This window comes from Amblyomma americanum, chromosome 6 (genome assembly GCF_052857255.1).
Source record: "Amblyomma americanum isolate KBUSLIRL-KWMA chromosome 6, ASM5285725v1, whole genome shotgun sequence".
Classification (NCBI taxonomy): Eukaryota; Metazoa; Arthropoda; class Arachnida; order Ixodida; family Ixodidae; genus Amblyomma; species Amblyomma americanum.
Genome location: NC_135502.1, coordinates 81,132,794 through 81,150,531, shown reverse-complemented (window position 1 = coordinate 81,150,531; position 17,738 = coordinate 81,132,794). Strand labels below are relative to the sequence as shown.

The following is a 17,738-nucleotide window of genomic DNA, read 5'->3' as shown; positions in this document are numbered from 1 at the left end:
GATGGTATTTCTAGTAACATCTAACTATACCGAAGTTCCAAGAAGCAGAACAGTGCCTCGGTATAGCTAGAATTTGCTAGCACGATAGCCTGTGACTTTACAGAACGCTTGCTGATTTTGCGTACTGACTTCATTTTCCTGCTACTCTCTTTCCTCTGTCATCTTTTTATCCCCTCATCCCTTTCCCGCCGTGCAGGATAGCAAACTGGTTTATTCTTCCGTTTGTTGTTGTTGCTACAAAAGCGATGGCACATACCCATGGTAAGGGATTCACCTTCTTCCGGTTAACCTCCCTATCTTCCTCTTCATCCTCCTCCTCCTCCTCTAGCTATAACGAAGGATACTGCTCCTTTATCCCTTCTTCAGCTGCCCTTAAATATTTCAAAGTCGAACGAAAATGACTTGCGCCGAATTTAAAAAGAAACTATTTATCAAAAAAACATGGCTGAAAAGAAAGCTGTCACCAGAAAAAAAAATCTCCAAAGAAGCACTTTTTTCTTTGTTTTTTACTAATCACGAGGGACATGCAACGCTTTCTGTAGTTGAAAAAGAAGAGAATTAGGCCGCCACCAACTGCATGAAGGCCGCAGAGAACGTCGCCGTTAAGGTTCCTGAAGATGCGGGAAAGGTAAGCACGGCACCTAATTCAGCAAGGAACTTCCTCCCAGTAGCTTTCTCTGTGGAGCGGAAAAATGTTTCCACGTAACACTAACTGTGGTGTAGAAAGGTACGGGTGATTTGCACTGAACTGGAATCTTCGATGTTCTGCGCCGCAGTGTATGGCCGCTTCTAATACAACGCCGGATCATCCAGTAGTGCGTTTCATACAGTTTGTTTTCCCCACCACCACGGCATCGAGCCGTGCTTGCGCAGCGCGTAGCATTTGTTGCCCTTGCAGCGCTAGTGCACCAGTCATCGCCGTCGGCGGACTACTCTTGCTTTAGTATACCCTCTTCCCGTGCGCTTTCCAAGTGTACCAGCCATTTCTTGATTCAGACATCTTGGTGGCAGAACTGGGCAGCAAATCGTCCGCATATTGATTAATCTTGGTGGAGCCAATGTGAAGCGCCATTCCATTGCTGTACCTTTGTATCTTGCGACATTACAAAGTGTGGCTATCTTCCGATGAATAAAAACTGTGGGCGCCATTTAGGGCAAAATTATGAGCAAATAAATCTTACTCGCAGCCGGGTAAGCCATACGAGCCTGAAATCCATTGAGGAGAGACAGGCAGCTCTGTTCAAAGCTCGTGTTCTCTATCGTTGTCGGCCGAAAATAAGTGTTTTCTCCCAAATAGCAATAACGAGCATTTATCTGTCAAGAAAGGCAAAATAAGAATATCCATTCCCTATTGTACTTAACTGATTTTCCACTAAGCAGAATTACACGAGAATCTTCATTGTGGCCGAGGCTAGTATAATTTGAACTCAACTTCTAAAACCGAACGAAGACTACGGAGGGATGTGCTACGTGTCCCTACGTGTAAATGTCTACTGCGCAGTTCTCCTTATCAATGAAACGCCTCCTATTCGTAACAGTAAACGAACGTCCTCCTTTATTTCAACGCGTATAAATGCAGCTCCATTAGCTGAGACTGTCGCTTCGGCTGGTCTTAGTTGCCCAAGTCCACTTTCCTTCCAATTCACGCAAAACATGCGCTTAATTTCCTGTTGAATTTATTTCCCGCCTGCATTCGTTGAACCTAAATTAGCAGGAAGCAGACGCGAACCACTCGGTAGAGACCACGTCCTCGTCCACGGCGTCCGAAAAGCAGGAGCGACGACTTGAGACCGGCTTCGTCGTGGTAGTGATCGCCTCTGTCGGCGTCCTCGCTTTCTTCATCTTCCAACCACGGGTGAGTCGACGTGGAAGGACATTCCCCATGCCTCGCCATATCCTTCCGAGTAAGAGCTCCGACAGCCGAGACGCGGCACAGTACGTTGCACACGCAGTGCACATAATCGCACTGCCTAAACACACCATCCAGTGCCATCAAAATATGTTTTATTCTTCACTTCTTCGTTGTAGTGCTCATTGTAATTACTCACTGGCATTCACCTAAGCACAGCCATACGGCTACAAAGGAAAACTGAAAGCTTCCGCACAGACTTCGTAGTTGGTCAAATGTTTTAATGGCACCCCTTAAGGTGGACTAAATTTGTAATAAATGAGCAAATTACTTATTGACATGCACTCGTGCGCAGCCATACGGCTATAAAGGGAAGTATTACAGCTTCCCCAGAAACTTCGTAGTTAAACAAAAATTCGTCCTGGTTCGGTTTTCGAACCCGCGATCACCGCTTTACCGCAGCAGTCGCTCTACCAACTGGGCTAACCGAAACGGCTAGCATATGGTAGCGCGAAAGCGAATTGGCAATAACTCGAAGCGGGAACAGTGTTGGTAAATTAGCCAAATTTACTCCACTTTGGGGTTGTCCCTTAAAATATTTGACCACATTTGAAGCAATTGAAGCAACGTTAAACCACTCAGACCATTTTGTCTTTTTTTTCTGGGCCTCTGCAACACCTCCTTCTACCTTCGCCTAGCCCGACGAGTTCAGGTCACTGGACCAGCAGATAGAGTGTGACAACGAGGGCTGCCGGCAGCTTCGGCTGTTCCTGTTGTCCACCATCAACAAATCGGCCGATCCTTGCCGCGACTTCTTCAGCTTCACCTGCGCAGCAAAACTAGAGAAGGAAAGGATGTCACTGGTGAGGAAGCAGGCTTTGAAACATGGAAATGTATTATGAGGCAGAAAACTGCCTCGTTTACGCGTATGGTTATTGCGTCTAGTTGAACTGTTAAGGCATTTTCAAAAGCTTTGATAACGAAAAGCGTATAAGCTTAGAGTGCCGAGCAGATCACCCAGCGTATCGACGCCTTTTTATCTGTCCTTGCTTGGTGATCACTGGGACTCACGCCTAAAAGACGAATAGCGGCTTCGCTGCAATTGCATACACTGTGAAGCCTAAAGGCGCATCCATTGTGCACTATATATTGTTAAACTTAGTTCGGAAAACATATTTAAAGGGATATTATTACCGAGTTCACCTATAGCAGTCGCAATTATAAGAAACGCTCGCTAGTTCCGAACGTTGGCGATACTAGCGCAAAAATATGTATTAGAGAGATGTCGCTGCACCTCAGATACAACGCAGAAACGTAGCCTCACCGTTCGGTTCGAAGGCGGAAGCGCCATAAATGCCCTCACAGTCGAGAATTTACCCTACCCGCAGACGTGGAGACAGCCTCTTAGCCACTGTGATCGTGTCAAAATACATTGTGTCAAAGTACATGCCAAAATACATCGAAAAGAATGCGTGCAAAGCAAACTTTCTTGTGTACATTAGATCAAAAGAGCCAAATTTTGTTGAGCCACAGCGCCAAAGGTAATCGCGTTTTTTTTTTCTTAAAAACTGGTATGGCTATTACTAACGATCAGCTGCAAGTCTCTGATTGCAACTAGGCGTTTAACTCTAATGGTTCAAAAGTTATTTATTAGAAATTAGTTAACCAGTTTACTACTTGAAACTAATCAGCGTTTTTGTGATGTCCGCCAACAATGGTAATACTATGCTGAAAAATCTATTTTTACGTCAAAAACTTATTTTTGAGGATTACTTAAAATCTTCTCTGAAACACCTGGTATGTTAATTTTGCTGCTGAAAGTTATGTTTGTTTTTTCCAAAGGTCTCTATTTTTCAATCTTAGGCGAGCGTTATAACTACTATGTTTTGCCACGCAAGCCGTTGTCGGTAGTATGATCCAGATCTAAACGGATTGCTCTGAAAAGATTGCAGTCACCCGCCACTCGTCATACGGCGCTTAGGACTGCTCGCGATGTTCTAAGCGCATCATCTGGTTAGTTCATTACTCCTGGAATGAAGTGCAGCCGAAACGAGAGATGGTCATTCTGATTACGCAGACTATCGAATGCTGGTGTCGCTGTCGCAGCTGCAGAGCTTTACTTTCAAAAGGCAAAAGTTCACTAAAGCAAACATCTTTCTTTGGGAGCCTTTTTCTGTCTTCAAGCCTGTGAGAGTGCCCTCACAACGCATAAATTTATCTATTAACATTTTTTTATTGCTCAACATTAAGGTTTTTCAGGTATCTCACGAATCTTCAAGGCGGTGGTATAGTAAGGCAATTTAATTTTGTATCTATCTCTGGGGATCTAACGCACTGATGGAGAAAGATGCCCTTATAAAAATGTTCACCTCCGAGACAACCTAAAACCTTTTTGAATAGAATGTTAAAGTTTTTACCTTTAGTGCAACCGTGAGAAAATGTCAGCATATCGTGTGGGATCTCGGACAAATATGTACGAAACACCAACCTCTGAAACGCTGGCAGATGTTTTTCAACCATATAGCGAACATTTGCAAGCCTTTATACATTAGGTGGCGCAGGCCGCGTGTCTGACTCCTTCCACCTTTCTTTTGGTCTTGTTCATCTACAGATGAGCGAAGCTATAAATTTCAAGGTGCAAGCCATGGTTTCGAAGGCCTCCGTCCCGGAGAGAGGCCAGACTGCCTTCGAGAAGGCCGTTGCTATGTACAGGGCTTGCGTGTCGCTGTACTCAAAAAATCGGTCCGAGTCAGCGCACCTGCGACACTTCCTGGCCCGCTTGGGCCTTAAACCTGCGAGTCTGCGCTTGACCCGGAACCCGCTGGATGCGATGGTGCAGCTGAGCCTGTCCTGGGGCCTCCCCGCCATAGTAGCCATCAGCGAGGCAGCTGGGTCCAGGCTCAACTACCCGCACGAGGCAAGAAGGATGTACCAGCTGCGCTTCTAATGAACACTGCACACATTAGACAGGGAGGAAAGTAGAAGTAAACGGTGCAGCAATTGTGCAGTCTAGTTCGATCTTCTTGTTGGGGACCTTCATAGAATGTGTCCTTCGTGCTGTTAGGATTCAGACCATAAATTTGGGTATCGCAGTGAACGTTTCCTTGAAAAGGGGGGAAGGGCAGGGGGGGGGGGGGGCGTGGCGGCATGAAGACTGTGGTTGTTGCTGCTTATCCAGCAGGAAGGAGGAAAACTATGAACGGTTTAGTTCTTCAAATATCAATTAACCTGAGGCAGTTTGATTCCAGCTGAACCATACACGTTAAGTCACTTATGTCAACATAAAAGGAATGAATACAGAGGCTGCGAAATGTACCAAAAGAGGTAAACCCCACTAGCTTGAGATAACACCATGTTTTCTTTTTCTTTTTTTCAGATGGCATTTAGTAGCGTCGACAACGAGTGGTACCGAGATCACGAAGAACACGTGAAAAACAAATCCTACGAGAGTTTGGTCGAAGGGAACCTGAGTTTTCTTTTCCCAAAGAAAGATGGCTCCTTCATCAAAAAACTCAAGGCAAACATCACCAGCGCGGAAACGAAAAGTCAGTGGTGACTATGCCACTACATTACAGTCCGCACGTTTCTTCCGAAACGTTCTTTTATGAATGTTACGAACGTAAAGACCAATAGAAGCGGTGCGCATTCATAACGACCGAACCAGTGACGTGTGTGTAGTCGAAGAGCCACAGCGATTACGCAATATTTACGCGACTCTCTTGGAAGGAAGCCTTATACATAACACATTATATAAAGTTCTTGCTGCATACCACATGATCAGTGATGTACGTTATCGTATGTCGTCACCATTTCAAAGAAGCCCAGCGTCAACTGTACGTTGCTTTACATATTGGGCATGCCTCGTGCACGTCTATATTAACTTACCTTTAGAAGCGAAATCACATGAGTGGCGCTTGTTTTGTCATTGCTGTTTTTTGTGGATCTCGTTTATACAGATAAACCACACACATTACCACCACAAATATGCATGGCATTTTGATGATGCAAAATACTACATTTATTTGATGCAATGGGCATTTAAACAGTCTTCGTTTATTCCCTTTAGATAGTTATGAGTCCACACAAAATAGGGCCCGATAGTGTCTAAAACGGTGGTATATCTTGAAGCCAGCCTGGCAAATTTGAAGGTAGGCTTCACACAATACCCTAATCTTCTGATCAGCGTGCATCTTCTGTAAGCCATTGTCTCGGTCACATTTAAACTGCCGAAAATAATGAAAGCTGAAGTAGTCCACACAAACTAGGGCATGATAGTGTCTAAAACGGCGGCATATCTTTGAAGCCCGCCAGGATAATTTGAAGGTAGGCTTCACACAAGACCCTAACCTTCTAATGAGTGCGCATCTTCTGGAAGCCATTGTCTCGGTCACATTGTAATTGGCTATAATTACTGAAAGCAGAAGTGCTAACTTCTAAGACTTCGAAATAAAATTTTTACGTGAAAAGAACGTTTCGAAGTCGCGGTATGCCGCGGTAGTATTTTGAAAGAATACTGATAGGGTTACTGCGATTCAGCTGTCAAGCCGAAAGTAAGCACTATGACAACACATTTGATGATCTACATTACTCTTATCCCTGTTTCTCTCCATGCGTTCTTTTCAGTTGCAAACTTTCTATTGAACGATATGAAAAAGATGAAGAAGAAACAAGAGGTATCACACTATCTTATTCGGGTCGAAGACGTGCCTAGATATCTCAACAACGTTATCACCCACGGTGAGACATACTAAAGGCTTGTTCTCAAGCCAGCCTAGTAATTGCATTGTGAAGCGGCAAAAGTGAAGGCAAGGTACCAATGAATGTTTCGTTCGTGACTGCACTTTTTGTCTGCTTTAGTCATGTTTACCAAAATTCGTCCATTACGTGGCAACATCTTGTGCATTAAGTAATAGAATGTGGCAAATTTTTGCATTCATTGCGGCATGTTGTTTGCGTGCGGAATCTTTGTGCCTTGTCGCATTCTTGGGCTTATTGTTTCGCTTCTTTCTCAAGCTTCTTAAAAGATCAATTTGTTTTCCTTAAGGGCACAGGGTAAGCCCTATACTTCCCATGCATTTTAGGCCATGTTGAGGTACATGTTTCTCACTAACTAATAACAGTAGCCTAATAATACATATATCATTGTTTGCCAAATTTAGTGCTCTTTTTACTGAACTAGAATATGTGAAATGTGTTGAAAATTCGATTTTTAATAAAATTTTTTCCGGTAGCACACAAATCTGGCCTTTCTTTGCGCATTTCAAAATTCATAACAGAATAACTGCTCCGTGAAATTGCTTAATTCTAGTTCAGTAGTTGGCAACACTTATGTAGATATTTGCAAAAAAAAAAATCAGCCGTCTGTCTTGAAAGGCATTGGAAATAATGGTACCTTTGTAAGAAAAAAACACTGTTTTGAGATAATAGAGCGTAAAGAGAAAAAAGATGTGAAAAACCATTTTTTATTCGCAGAAACGCCTCCATAGTAATTGGTTTAATAGCCCCCTGCTTCGTAGTCACTGTCGCTGTCATTTTTTCGCTTTTCGGCTTGTCGTTTTGACTGTCGGGCCTCTTTTGTAAGCTGTCGTGTTGCTCGGTCCGCAAAGTACATGCGCTTATGGTCAGCTTCCCTCAGCCACTTGATGGTGTTGCTCCCTGGGTTCAATCCACACGCCTTCAAAACGTTGGCCCATGCGATGCTACCATCATTAAATGAAAGAACAGCATCCAGTGTTGCCATCCGTAGGGTCTGAAGCCTAACAAACACATTCTTTGGCGCGCGTTCCCAAACAACATGGTTGAACGACTCATTTGCATTTTGAGTTCGCCCATGCAGGCACTTCTCTAGGAGCTCAGCCTTCGATAGCTCCCTATAAATGGGTTTGATAGCCTCCAAGACAGATGCAGGCAAACTCTCCTTGTGGAAAAATGGCTTGCCCTCTGACTGACTTCTGTTGAAGGCACACCACGTATCAGGTCCCTTTGGGCAAAGTCCATGGCATGGGTCATCGTCTGTGGCCGATAAGTGGAAGAAGGTTGCCCAAACGGCCTTTCGCATTTCATCCAGGTTTCCTACATTTCTTCTGATGGCCAAACCATAGTACGTATGGAGCTTGTCTATTACTGCATCAGTCAGTCGGCCTCGGCCCGAGAGGCTCTTTCCATCAGAGAGTTTTCCTGCTTTGTTTCCTTTTTTTAGCCTTCGTAACCTTGTGCCCATCCTTTTTTGCACGTGCCCTATGCACTCAACCTTGGATATTTCAACGGAATCACCATATGGCATTTGTGCCTTCACAGCCATAAAAGCCTTGCTGTCACCATCCCCAAGGTATTTGACGTATCGAACGCCGTGAAGCTCCTCACTCCTGCCGAAAATTTTCAGTGCTCCTGCGACTTCCATTCCACCGCTGGTGCCTTGGTAGTTGCTTTTGCACACCTCTCTATGAAGGGGGTCACTGTTTGTACCCTTGATGCTGCACTTTGGACAACGTTTAGACAAAACCTCCACATCCAGAACTTTCCCAGAGTCTACACTGGTCGCAGAGACTATGCCGTTATTGGAAGTATGGCCTCGCTTCTGCCAGCTTCCATCAAGAGCAACTGCGATGTCTTTATCCCCCTCATTTAGCTGCACAGCTTCGTCAGCTGCCCTTTTCATCGACTCCTGAGCAGCAGCTTCGATGTGACCTAGAAGCTCTTGATTGTATTTCGCAAACTTTGTCGGCGGCTTAGGAAGGTTTAGCATAGCACAGAGTATATTTCCTGCAGCCATTCCCTTACCAATGGACCTCAAGGCATACACCAATCTGAGGTTGGCTTCATAGAGGCCAGAAGTAGTTTTCTTCGACGTCTCAAATCGTTGTGCGGCACTACACACTTCACAGTTCAAACTGTAAACGATTGCAACACCTACCCGTTTTGTCACAATTTCGATGAGCTCAACACTTCCACCGCACTCTCTGCACACACAAATCTGTGTAATTGCGGCACAAATGCCGTCCATGTCCATTAAGGCATATTGGCTGCTGCTCTGTAGCACATCCTCTTCCTGGAAGCACAGAGAAAATCTTGAAAGCTTCGATGTCGAGGAGCTGGCGCGTTCGGCGTTCGGGATCTCATTCGGTCGTGGACATCCTTTTGCTTTTTCACGATGAGCGTAGCGGTTGCCGTGAAATTCACGCCTGACGAAGGCCTTCTTTGCCCTGGGCATCTCAACTTATCAGCAGCAACCAACACCGGCACAATTTACAATACTGATCGAAAGGGATAGCACTCGGACGCAGCTCCATGAAGGTTGCAGAAACGTGGAAAAAACGTGCAAAGCGTCTCAGGATTGTCTTGGCTAAAAAAGAGGAGGTGTACAATAGTTGCCAGACAATTTTTTATATGTAGCTGATTTTAGACAAGTTTTGAAATCAGGTGGCGGACTTTTTGGTTGAAAAAATTGACGTTAATCCTGAAAGGGGGCGTGGCCGCTCACTACTTGGTTTCGGAAAAAGCGTTTTTCAGCCGTAAATATGGCTTTCTGAGGAAAGTGCGATCATGGAACATGTGTAGAAAGAATTGAACTTCTAAAATTCCAAAAGAAAAAAAAACGATTTTTTTCTACTTTTACCTTACCCTGTGCTCTTAAAGATTCTGCACGCCATCAACTACTGCGCTTTATTTGGGTGGTTCAAAAAACATGGTGCTAAAATATGTCTTTTAAAACAATCCCCAACATTAAACGGACCGTGAGAACAAACTAAAGACAGGCGGAACAATTGCCGGCAGGCCTCTGTAAGGCTAATCCCGCCAGGATATTTACGCTACCACCACGAACAACAACAAACAAACTACCGGTACCCATAGAGCATCACGTTCCAATGAAAAAGGGTACTTTTAGAGAGGACAACTGAAAAACGGGTTTCGCCACCACCGACGATATATGCAAGCAAAGCGCGTTACGTATTCGAAATCGTTTCTTTTATGCATCTGGATCCCAGTGGCTTGCTACACCGGCATTCACTACCAAACAGGGAAAACGGTGTGGTACTGACGTCCCTAGACTGAATAGAGAGGCAAGAAAAAAAAAGTTGCATATACAAATCCAATTACGCGATCACGCGCTCTGCGAATGTTATCAGATCACTTGACTCTCCAATGCCACGTGACACAAATATACAATCGTTCACGTGCAATCACCCTTCACCGACATGCAGTTTGCAACTCGCTTAATCACTACTCCCTATTTAGTGCCACTCTAATCACGCGCATAATCATTAGTATACAGCCGTAAGCTACCGCATTGTCTGAAGGACCGCCAACCATACATATAAAACCCCGCTTTAAAAGTAGTTGCTGGCTTTTACTTTAGCAGCCACTACATCACACACACACCAGTTTCACATCATTCCTATGCCCCATCCTGCGGTATGAGCCAGTCTTTCAACAAGGTCAGTCACTACTTCTTTTGCTCATTCATTCACTCCTTCGTTCGTTTATATCACCACATTTTATTATTAATTCACTCCTTAATTCGTTTATTTCCAGAAAGCCTTAGTTCCTTTTCCACCAGTTTGTTCAAAAATTGTTTCCTTCCATTTCCAGACCAATGGAAAAGGATAGTCATGTCGCACAGTGGCGGCATCTATCGAATGACAGACCAGATGATGCTGGAGCCGCTGGGAGCGAGGCTGACCGTATTCATGCTCAAGGAGCTCGATCGCACCGAAAGTCTGCTCCTAGTCTCATGGAGCGTACTGCGCCAAATAGCGCCCTATGCCAACGGTGCTGCCCGCAAACGATCTCCGGCCGAGACACACAAGCTCTGCTACGAGGACGTACGCTATTTTCTTGAGGCGGCGCTTGTGTCCAACGTAATTTACAGGAGTGAGTAGTTGATTCATGCATACAGCGCACATGCTCCTTTTCACTTTGTGACGGCAGGTGTAGTATTATCAAGTACGCGTGATAAGTTATCAAGCACGCAGGCTTATGTATAGCTTGAGCCAAGACTGTTTCACACGTGCCGCGTATCATGCCAGTAATGTGTCATGTGACCTTTGCGGTCTTTATGAGCCAGCAACACCCAGCAATAAACGTTCTTTGTTCTGCCACTACCCACCGGCTACGTTCCGTTACTTCAGCAGGCAGTCGGGTTACTGGGTTTGTTTCAAAGCTGAGTTCTAACAGCCATGGACGCTCAAGGCTTCAGTTCTGTAAATAAGCGAAGTTCCAGTTCGTTGCCGAATCATACCGCCATGCTGGCGTCTAGAGCAGTGAGCACGGAACTACATAAGAAAACCTTTTCAGATACTGATGTTTTTGTAGAAATTTTTTGTGTCCTTATTTTAAAAGACATTTTTAGTGTTGCTAAAAGTGTCCGAAGGCAATAGTATACCAATACGCTGCAGCACTACACTTCAGTTCTAAAGAGAAAATGCTACTCAGCTTTTGCCTACAATTGGTGTTGTCAAAGCCGGTACCTTAAATATTTGTGACGCGCGTATGAAAACCTGTTTTGTATATGCAACAGCTCGTCCATAAAGCAACATGTCTTGTTTCTATGCCATTTCGCGCTCGTTTCTATTCTTTGTTTTCTTGTGGATCAATACAGCCCCTTTTGACCCCAACGAAGCTATGCAACAGCACTACGTTTTTCAAGCGCGATTTTTACTACTTTCGCTCCACCCGCTTTTTTCCATCAAAATGAAAAAAAAAGGTCATCGACGCTGATGTTTCAACTAAAAGATTTTGAACTACAACATCAAGCGACAAACCAGTGACGTCAAAAGGTTTGCTTATCGGGTTTTAACGTACGTCATAAGACCCACAACATGGAGCCCGAACCGAAGAATCATGGCAGGTCTCTATAATCTCGCGTTCTTCTTGCATAAAATTATGCAAATTTTTGTCTTGCTTGATTTGTGCACATAATACCAGTTCATTCCGCACAAATTCATTAAAAACGTATTCGCATTGTGTTGTGCGGAGAGAATTCGACTTCACGGGAAGGGCGAACACAAAAGGAGCCACATTCCCGCGTGTCTTTAATACCTAGGTTACTTATCATGTATGCACCTTGGCGTAACCTTAATACGTCAGAATTCTGACCCCAAAGCGCGGGTCTAAGTCCTTGGTTGTGTGTGCTCTTTTCCCATAATCACTTCGGCTCACTGTTACGTATGGCGGCCAGGAACAATGCCAGGCCTTGCAATGTCCCCCTTCGCATTAAAAATAGAACGACTTATAAACGCATTCCCAGTCTGAAAATTACACAGAAAGCAGCATAGGCATTCTTCAACGGCATCCCGAGAGCATGACAGAGTACTGATTTCCTCCTGTCAAAAAGGCAGTCACGTCATTCATCGCTGAGGGCGCAATAGATGCCTTACATGTATTCGAGAACGTTAAGATTCAAGCTAACTGCCGTTTGGGCTCTCTTAACGCCCATTCCTTGCGACAGAAATGAAGCAAGTATGTCGTAAACTTTTATATAAGCAGGAATGGCAGTCTGCCCCCAGTTCGGGTAAGCGCGCTCTTTGGGACTTCGCCTACGAAGCAAGCCTCAACAAGTGTACAAAACTTCAGCGTTCTTCATTATTATAGGCCTAGCGATGTCTATTTATGGTCTTTTGGCAGGATGCGCACTTCAGGGGCGCATGTTGAGGTTGGTTACTTATTAATTTAGGATGCCCTATTTCACGTGTTATATAAAGGCGATTTTATTCGATTAATTTTCATTATCTTTTCCCCCGCTGATTGCAGTGATAACGCCCGACGTGCTTCGCGAGGTGACGTACATGGGCTTCCTTGTGCAAAAAACTATCGTGACCACCGTGGGATCGTCCAGCTGGTTCCCTGCCGCTTCGGGAAAAGTCGCCAGAAAGAAGGCCGAAGCAATGAAGCTCACAATTGCGTTCCCTTTCAACCTGACGAGCCTCGCCGCGCTTGAGCAGTTCTACGCAGAGATGCCAGATGTCGCCGTAGCAGGTTTGCACTGCACTGTTTCCAATATCATTGTTGCTCCTGTGCGGGCATCGCCGTTTCGGCTTACATCAATTTTTTTTTTCGCAAGAGCGGACAAAGTGACGCGATTTGAAGGAGTGAGTTCTTTCTCAAGGTCGCAGCGGCGAAGAAAGTCACGTGAGTTGGAAAGTACCCAAATGATATCGAAGCATGCGAAAAATTTTCAGCATCCAACTATTATCTCGCCAGATTTAGGCTTTTTAAAGTTATAGGATGAGTTCCTTTATGCAGCCGCGCTTGGGAAACCAACGATCGCCGGCATCGATGACCTAATTCGATTGACTGCATCGTTTATTCAGTCTACTAAAGGAAGCTTTTCTAAATTCTCAGTGCAGAGAGTACAAGTCAAACCTTAAAACTTAGTTCGCCGCTAGAACTGATTGACTAGCTAATTTATATTGATTGAATAACGGATTGGTTGAGTCATTCATTCATTGAAGGTTTGATTGTTTGATTGACTGACTGAATTATTCATTGGATGGGTTTGTTGATTGATCACACGGTTAAATAATTATATAAACCGATTGATTGATTGATTGATTGATTGATTGATTGATTGATTGATTGATTGATTGATTGATTGATTGATTGATTGATTGATTGATTGATTGATTGATTGGGAGTGAGCGTTCGCGAGTTTCAAAGAAAGGAAGGTCGCGGATCTGTCGCAGGAAGCAGTTTCTTGCTGTCCTGGTTGAATGCGAGTCGGTTCCTGCGGCGCGTCCAAATGCGGCACCAGGACCAGATTCTCTTCCCATTGGGGTCGGTGAACGCAATGCACAGCTACACGACCAACATCGTCAACATGGCGGGTGGACTTCTACAGCCCGTGCTCTACTATCACGGGGCATCCGCCGGATTCAATTACGGTGGCATTGGACAGGTACAACTTATGAACCCGAGCCACTTTCATGCATTAAAATTTGCATGCATGCTCAACACGTTACTGCATTTGGTTCCGAAGGTTCGATACAGGGTGTTTATGTGACCAATCGCAAACATTTTGAGTAAAAAAGGTCGTTGAAGTAGAAATAAAACACATACCATGTGAGCGTTGTACACGTTCTTTTCACGTTTCATCAGCGGCAGCTCAGGTGCACTGCATACAAGACAAATGCCTTCTCTATTGATCTCCAATTTACACTGTCATGTTCCAGCTGCGGCCATTTTATCTCCGCAAGCCTCGTGAGCTTATCGGATTACCTGACCATATGTGCCCCTTGCTACGTTAACTTTCTCTTGCAATCCATTGCTTTACTTCCACCGCACTGCTCGTGTCCATTTTATGCTAGATAGGATATCATTAAGTTCCGTTCATTCCCTAACCCACTCTGCTCTGTTCTTGACCCTCCTGAACATACCACAATATCTGGCTCCCTATCTATATACTCCAACCACTCATCGCTATGCTATCTATAGGCACCGTGTCATGGCGTACAGAACTAAACAGTATAACGCTGCTTTCATTTCCTTCCACGACGCAGATAATTGGTCACGAAATGATGCACGCCTTCGACGTGGCGGGCAGAAGCGTTGATGAGACAGGCGCGTCAAGCGACTGGTGGCCCCAGCAGGCTACGGTCAAGTACGTCGAACAGACCGGGTGTCTCCGGACCATGCATCGAGAGGTAGGCAATCGCACCCAACAACAGTTTGGTTTGTATTTAAGTGGCGTTTATTACATCAGGGCATAAAAGGAAATGATTGTGTGATTAGAAACAGATTTGCACATCTAATCAGGTTTAGAAAAGCCTGATGAGGCGCAAACTGCGTCCAAACAGGGTAGTACGCAACGCTGTCCGATGAGAGACCCGCTTCTGCAAGGGAACTATTTCTCGTCGGTTTCAGTGTTCAGGCCGGGGGTGAACGTCGGCTTCGACTGCTTGGGATAAGCACACAGTAGACCCGGTGCAGGGAAACAAACATCGGTAGGGAGGCCACTTCCAGATATTAGCTATACTTGTGCAGGTGGTGTGTGGTTTCCCTCGATGTTTAGGTGTTTGTTCTGACGATTCTGTAGCACTGTGGTTTTACTACTACTTTGCATTTTTGGTGAGGTGACTGCATAACATGACGCGTTCTTACTGTATCGTCAAGTTTGCAGATGTGATTTGTGAGTTGTTTGCCATGCTTTTTCTTGCAAGAAGCGTCTGCATTTGGCATTAATTTTTCCTGACAGAACAAAAGAATAAATCCAAGGTTCGCCCTTATGCATTTGTGTAATATCCCCTGAAGGCAGGCTCGCTTTTGAAGCGAAAAGCTTCACTACGCTAGGTAAAGCAGTGGTCGCGTGGGCCTGAGAAGGACCTTGAATGACCTTCATCCCAACCACGTTTGTCATGTATGAGCATATGTGGTACAGTTATGAGGTCTAACCCATTGACCTTCACCCATGACATTTAGTCGACCTTTGACCTCTGACCTTTGACATTATCTGGCCTTTGAGTTGACCTTTGACCTTAAGAACATCCGATGGAGTGATGTGAAGCCATGTGATGACATCCGATGGAGGTGTCTGAATACCCCCTGATACACGTCATAGCCACGTGGTCGTGTGGGTATATACAGAACGGCTGTCGCCAGCGTGTAGCGGAGCTGCCATGGATGAACCTCAGACGCTTAGCAAACGTCCTTGCTTTTCGCTGAATTCTAGGGTTAGCCAAGCTAAGCCACTGCCAGTTTTTTTCATAGCGGATTAGTAAGAATGGAGCTTTCTTGAGTTTGCTGTTCGTTTCCTAGGCCCACTCGCGTGTTCACACCTGTCCATGCTTTTGGCGTTTACAAGCGCCTTTTTTGTGCATTTCGTTGTCTGGGCATTGTATTTGCATTCATGGTGCCTCCTAATTAAATAAGCGTTCGACTAAGGAGTTAATGAAATGAGCCGCTGACTTCTGATGCTTTCCGGTGCTCCCATTTTATCGTTCTTGGTGCACTGCGGCGTTTCATCATCACTATCACCGTGATTCAGCTTATATCTTTGAGATAGGTTAGCGCCAAAAAAGACGAACACAAGGCGAGAGAACGACGCCACGACACAGAAGAGCGCTCTCGCCTTGTCTTCGTCATTTTTGGCTCTAACCTATTTCAAAGAATGTCTAACCAACTATCCCAGCACTAAGTCTTAAAGCTAATATCCGCCACTTGGCTAAGACCTCTTCCAGGGATTTCCCAGTGTATACCCCTTCAGTGAGCAAGGCAGGGCCTGTATGTGTCATTAAATTCCCCAATCTATCTCCCCCATGACAATTTTCCTCGAGTCCTACATTTTCTTACTCTAGGAGTATGCTCCTCTTATCAGTAACGGAACTTCAATTCTCTGTTCGATGCGTTCCATCTAGAGTCCACTTTCTCTTATTTTCCGAAAAAATACAATCCAGTCAAGTTCTGTTACCGACGTTGTTCTCTTTGTCTCTCAAAGTTGCCCGTATTGTTTCTTTTTTTTTAGTGATAGCTACATTACGGTATCATTTCGAGCCTTCAGCGTGGCAGTGGCACGTGACCATGGCGGCGGCACTTGACGGTGGCGGCGCAGCCACGCCACAGCCACGTGGTTGGTCACGTGACCAGCCACGTGGTGCGGGGCAGCCGCTGCTGCCGGCGGCCCGGAGTGCCGCTGAAACCGAGCATCAACAGCTGTGTACATGCGCCGTGTCAAGTGGGACAAAGATGAAGAAGGAACGCCAAACGAAACGGAGCGGCGAAAGACTGACTTTGCAATTCAACTGAGCAAGTTCCATTCGGCTGGCTGTAGCTATCGGTCACTCCAGGTTTAACCAGTGCTAAGCCACAGCAAATTTTTTTTAATATTTTTGGCATAGTTCACTTCTCTGGGAGCCACAAAGAGCCACAAATTTCCAAATACGATAACAGTTTTCCGCGACGTAAGAAAATTCCTTGAGTCGTGCAGCGCGTGTCTATTACGCTGCGTCCAGGCGCTCAGGAAACGTGCGCTCATCCTTGACCCGAGGCTCGATTCCGAAGACCTGGCGGACGTCATGGGAACGCGCGCTGCCTTCGACGCCTTCTCGAACCTGACAGGGCAAGCGGGAGCCTCGCGACATGGCATCGTCAATACGCGCAAGGTCACCAACACCCCTGCGAACTTCGCTGGCTTCACCGATCATCAGCTGTTCTTCATCGGCCACTGCGCCAAGATGTGCGACCCTAACGCCCCACCGCGCGAACGCGACCCCACTCTGGCCTACTCTCCGAACTGGGCTCGCTGTGTGGTGCCTTTAATGAACATGCCAGAGTTCGCAGACGCCTTCCATTGTCCAGTCGGGACTTTCATGAATCCTGAGCTAAAATGCAGGTTCTGGTAAAAACGCATTTGCGTTGATGCATTTTCACAAAAACTGTTCTGTTCCTCCGACAGTGCGCCATGTTTAATCCACGCTGCTTACGGCAGGCTTTACTCTTTCCAGTGTAACTCATTTAAGTGCGAAGCACACCTCTACAATAAACGCGCCGGTAAAGAAGCATCTAGAACTGGCGAGGACGATGATTCGTAAGGTCGGTAATATGTCCTGAAGAAAGGAGTTGGACAGTGGTCTAAACTTTCAGGCATCGTCTCTACCCTCAGTTTATTAGTTCGTAAGCATTATTATTCTGGTGGGTAAACCCAGAGCAAGATCTCGCGAAGTTTTTAAGTTTGCGGTGTTTGTAAGCTTGGGCCAAGTGAAATGTATAAAAATACCTCAAATAAATTTCCTCGACTCGAATTCGAACCCGTGCACTAAGCTATCGCCGCGGACGAATACTCCCCGTGTTATACTGCAAATAAACACGAGTGCTGTGCACTGCACATCGTCGTCTACATCAACTATTATAATAATATCAAACTATTGTTCGCGCTTTGAGCTATGTGGCAGTAGTGACA

General features: G+C 45.4%; 2 protein-coding genes across 2 annotated transcripts; both read left to right on the top strand.

Moving 5' to 3' along the window:
• The first annotated feature begins 577 nt into the window (after positions 1–577).
• LOC144095344 (neprilysin-1-like) lies at positions 578–4,796 on the top strand. Its single transcript, XM_077629109.1, has 4 exons — positions 578–628; positions 1,715–1,855; positions 2,548–2,712; positions 4,461–4,796. The coding sequence occupies exons 1-4, from the start codon at positions 578–580 to the stop codon at positions 4,794–4,796; spliced, it is 693 nt and encodes a 230-aa protein (XP_077485235.1).
• A 435-nt stretch (positions 4,797–5,231) lies between these two features.
• LOC144094803 (neprilysin-1-like) lies at positions 5,232–17,261 on the top strand. Its single transcript, XM_077628695.1, has 7 exons — positions 5,232–5,394; positions 6,473–6,586; positions 10,439–10,720; positions 12,599–12,823; positions 13,531–13,742; positions 14,344–14,487; positions 16,792–17,261. Exons 2-7 carry the CDS (start codon positions 6,496–6,498, stop codon positions 17,179–17,181), a joined length of 1,344 nt encoding a protein of 447 aa, XP_077484821.1. The 5' UTR covers positions 5,232–5,394; positions 6,473–6,495; the 3' UTR covers positions 17,182–17,261.
• Positions 17,262–17,738: the final 477 nt, after the last annotated feature.

Excerpts from the sequence above, each read along its gene's own strand:
- LOC144095344 (XM_077629109.1), top strand. The coding sequence starts at position 578 with ATGAAGGCCGCAGAGAACGTCGCCGTTAAGGTTCCTGAAGATGCGGGA. Across the intron at positions 629-1,714 it reads TTCCTGAAGATGCGGGAAAG|GAAGCAGACGCGAACCACTC; the intron begins GTAAGCACGGCA and ends CTAAATTAGCAG. Across the intron at positions 2,713-4,460 it reads AGAAGGAAAGGATGTCACTG|ATGAGCGAAGCTATAAATTT; the intron begins GTGAGGAAGCAG and ends GTTCATCTACAG.
- LOC144094803 (XM_077628695.1), top strand. The coding sequence starts at position 6,496 with ATGAAAAAGATGAAGAAGAAACAAGAGGTATCACACTATCTTATTCGG. Across the intron at positions 6,587-10,438 it reads CAACAACGTTATCACCCACG|ACCAATGGAAAAGGATAGTC; the intron begins GTGAGACATACT and ends TTCCATTTCCAG. Across the intron at positions 10,721-12,598 it reads GTCCAACGTAATTTACAGGA|TGATAACGCCCGACGTGCTT; the intron begins GTGAGTAGTTGA and ends CGCTGATTGCAG.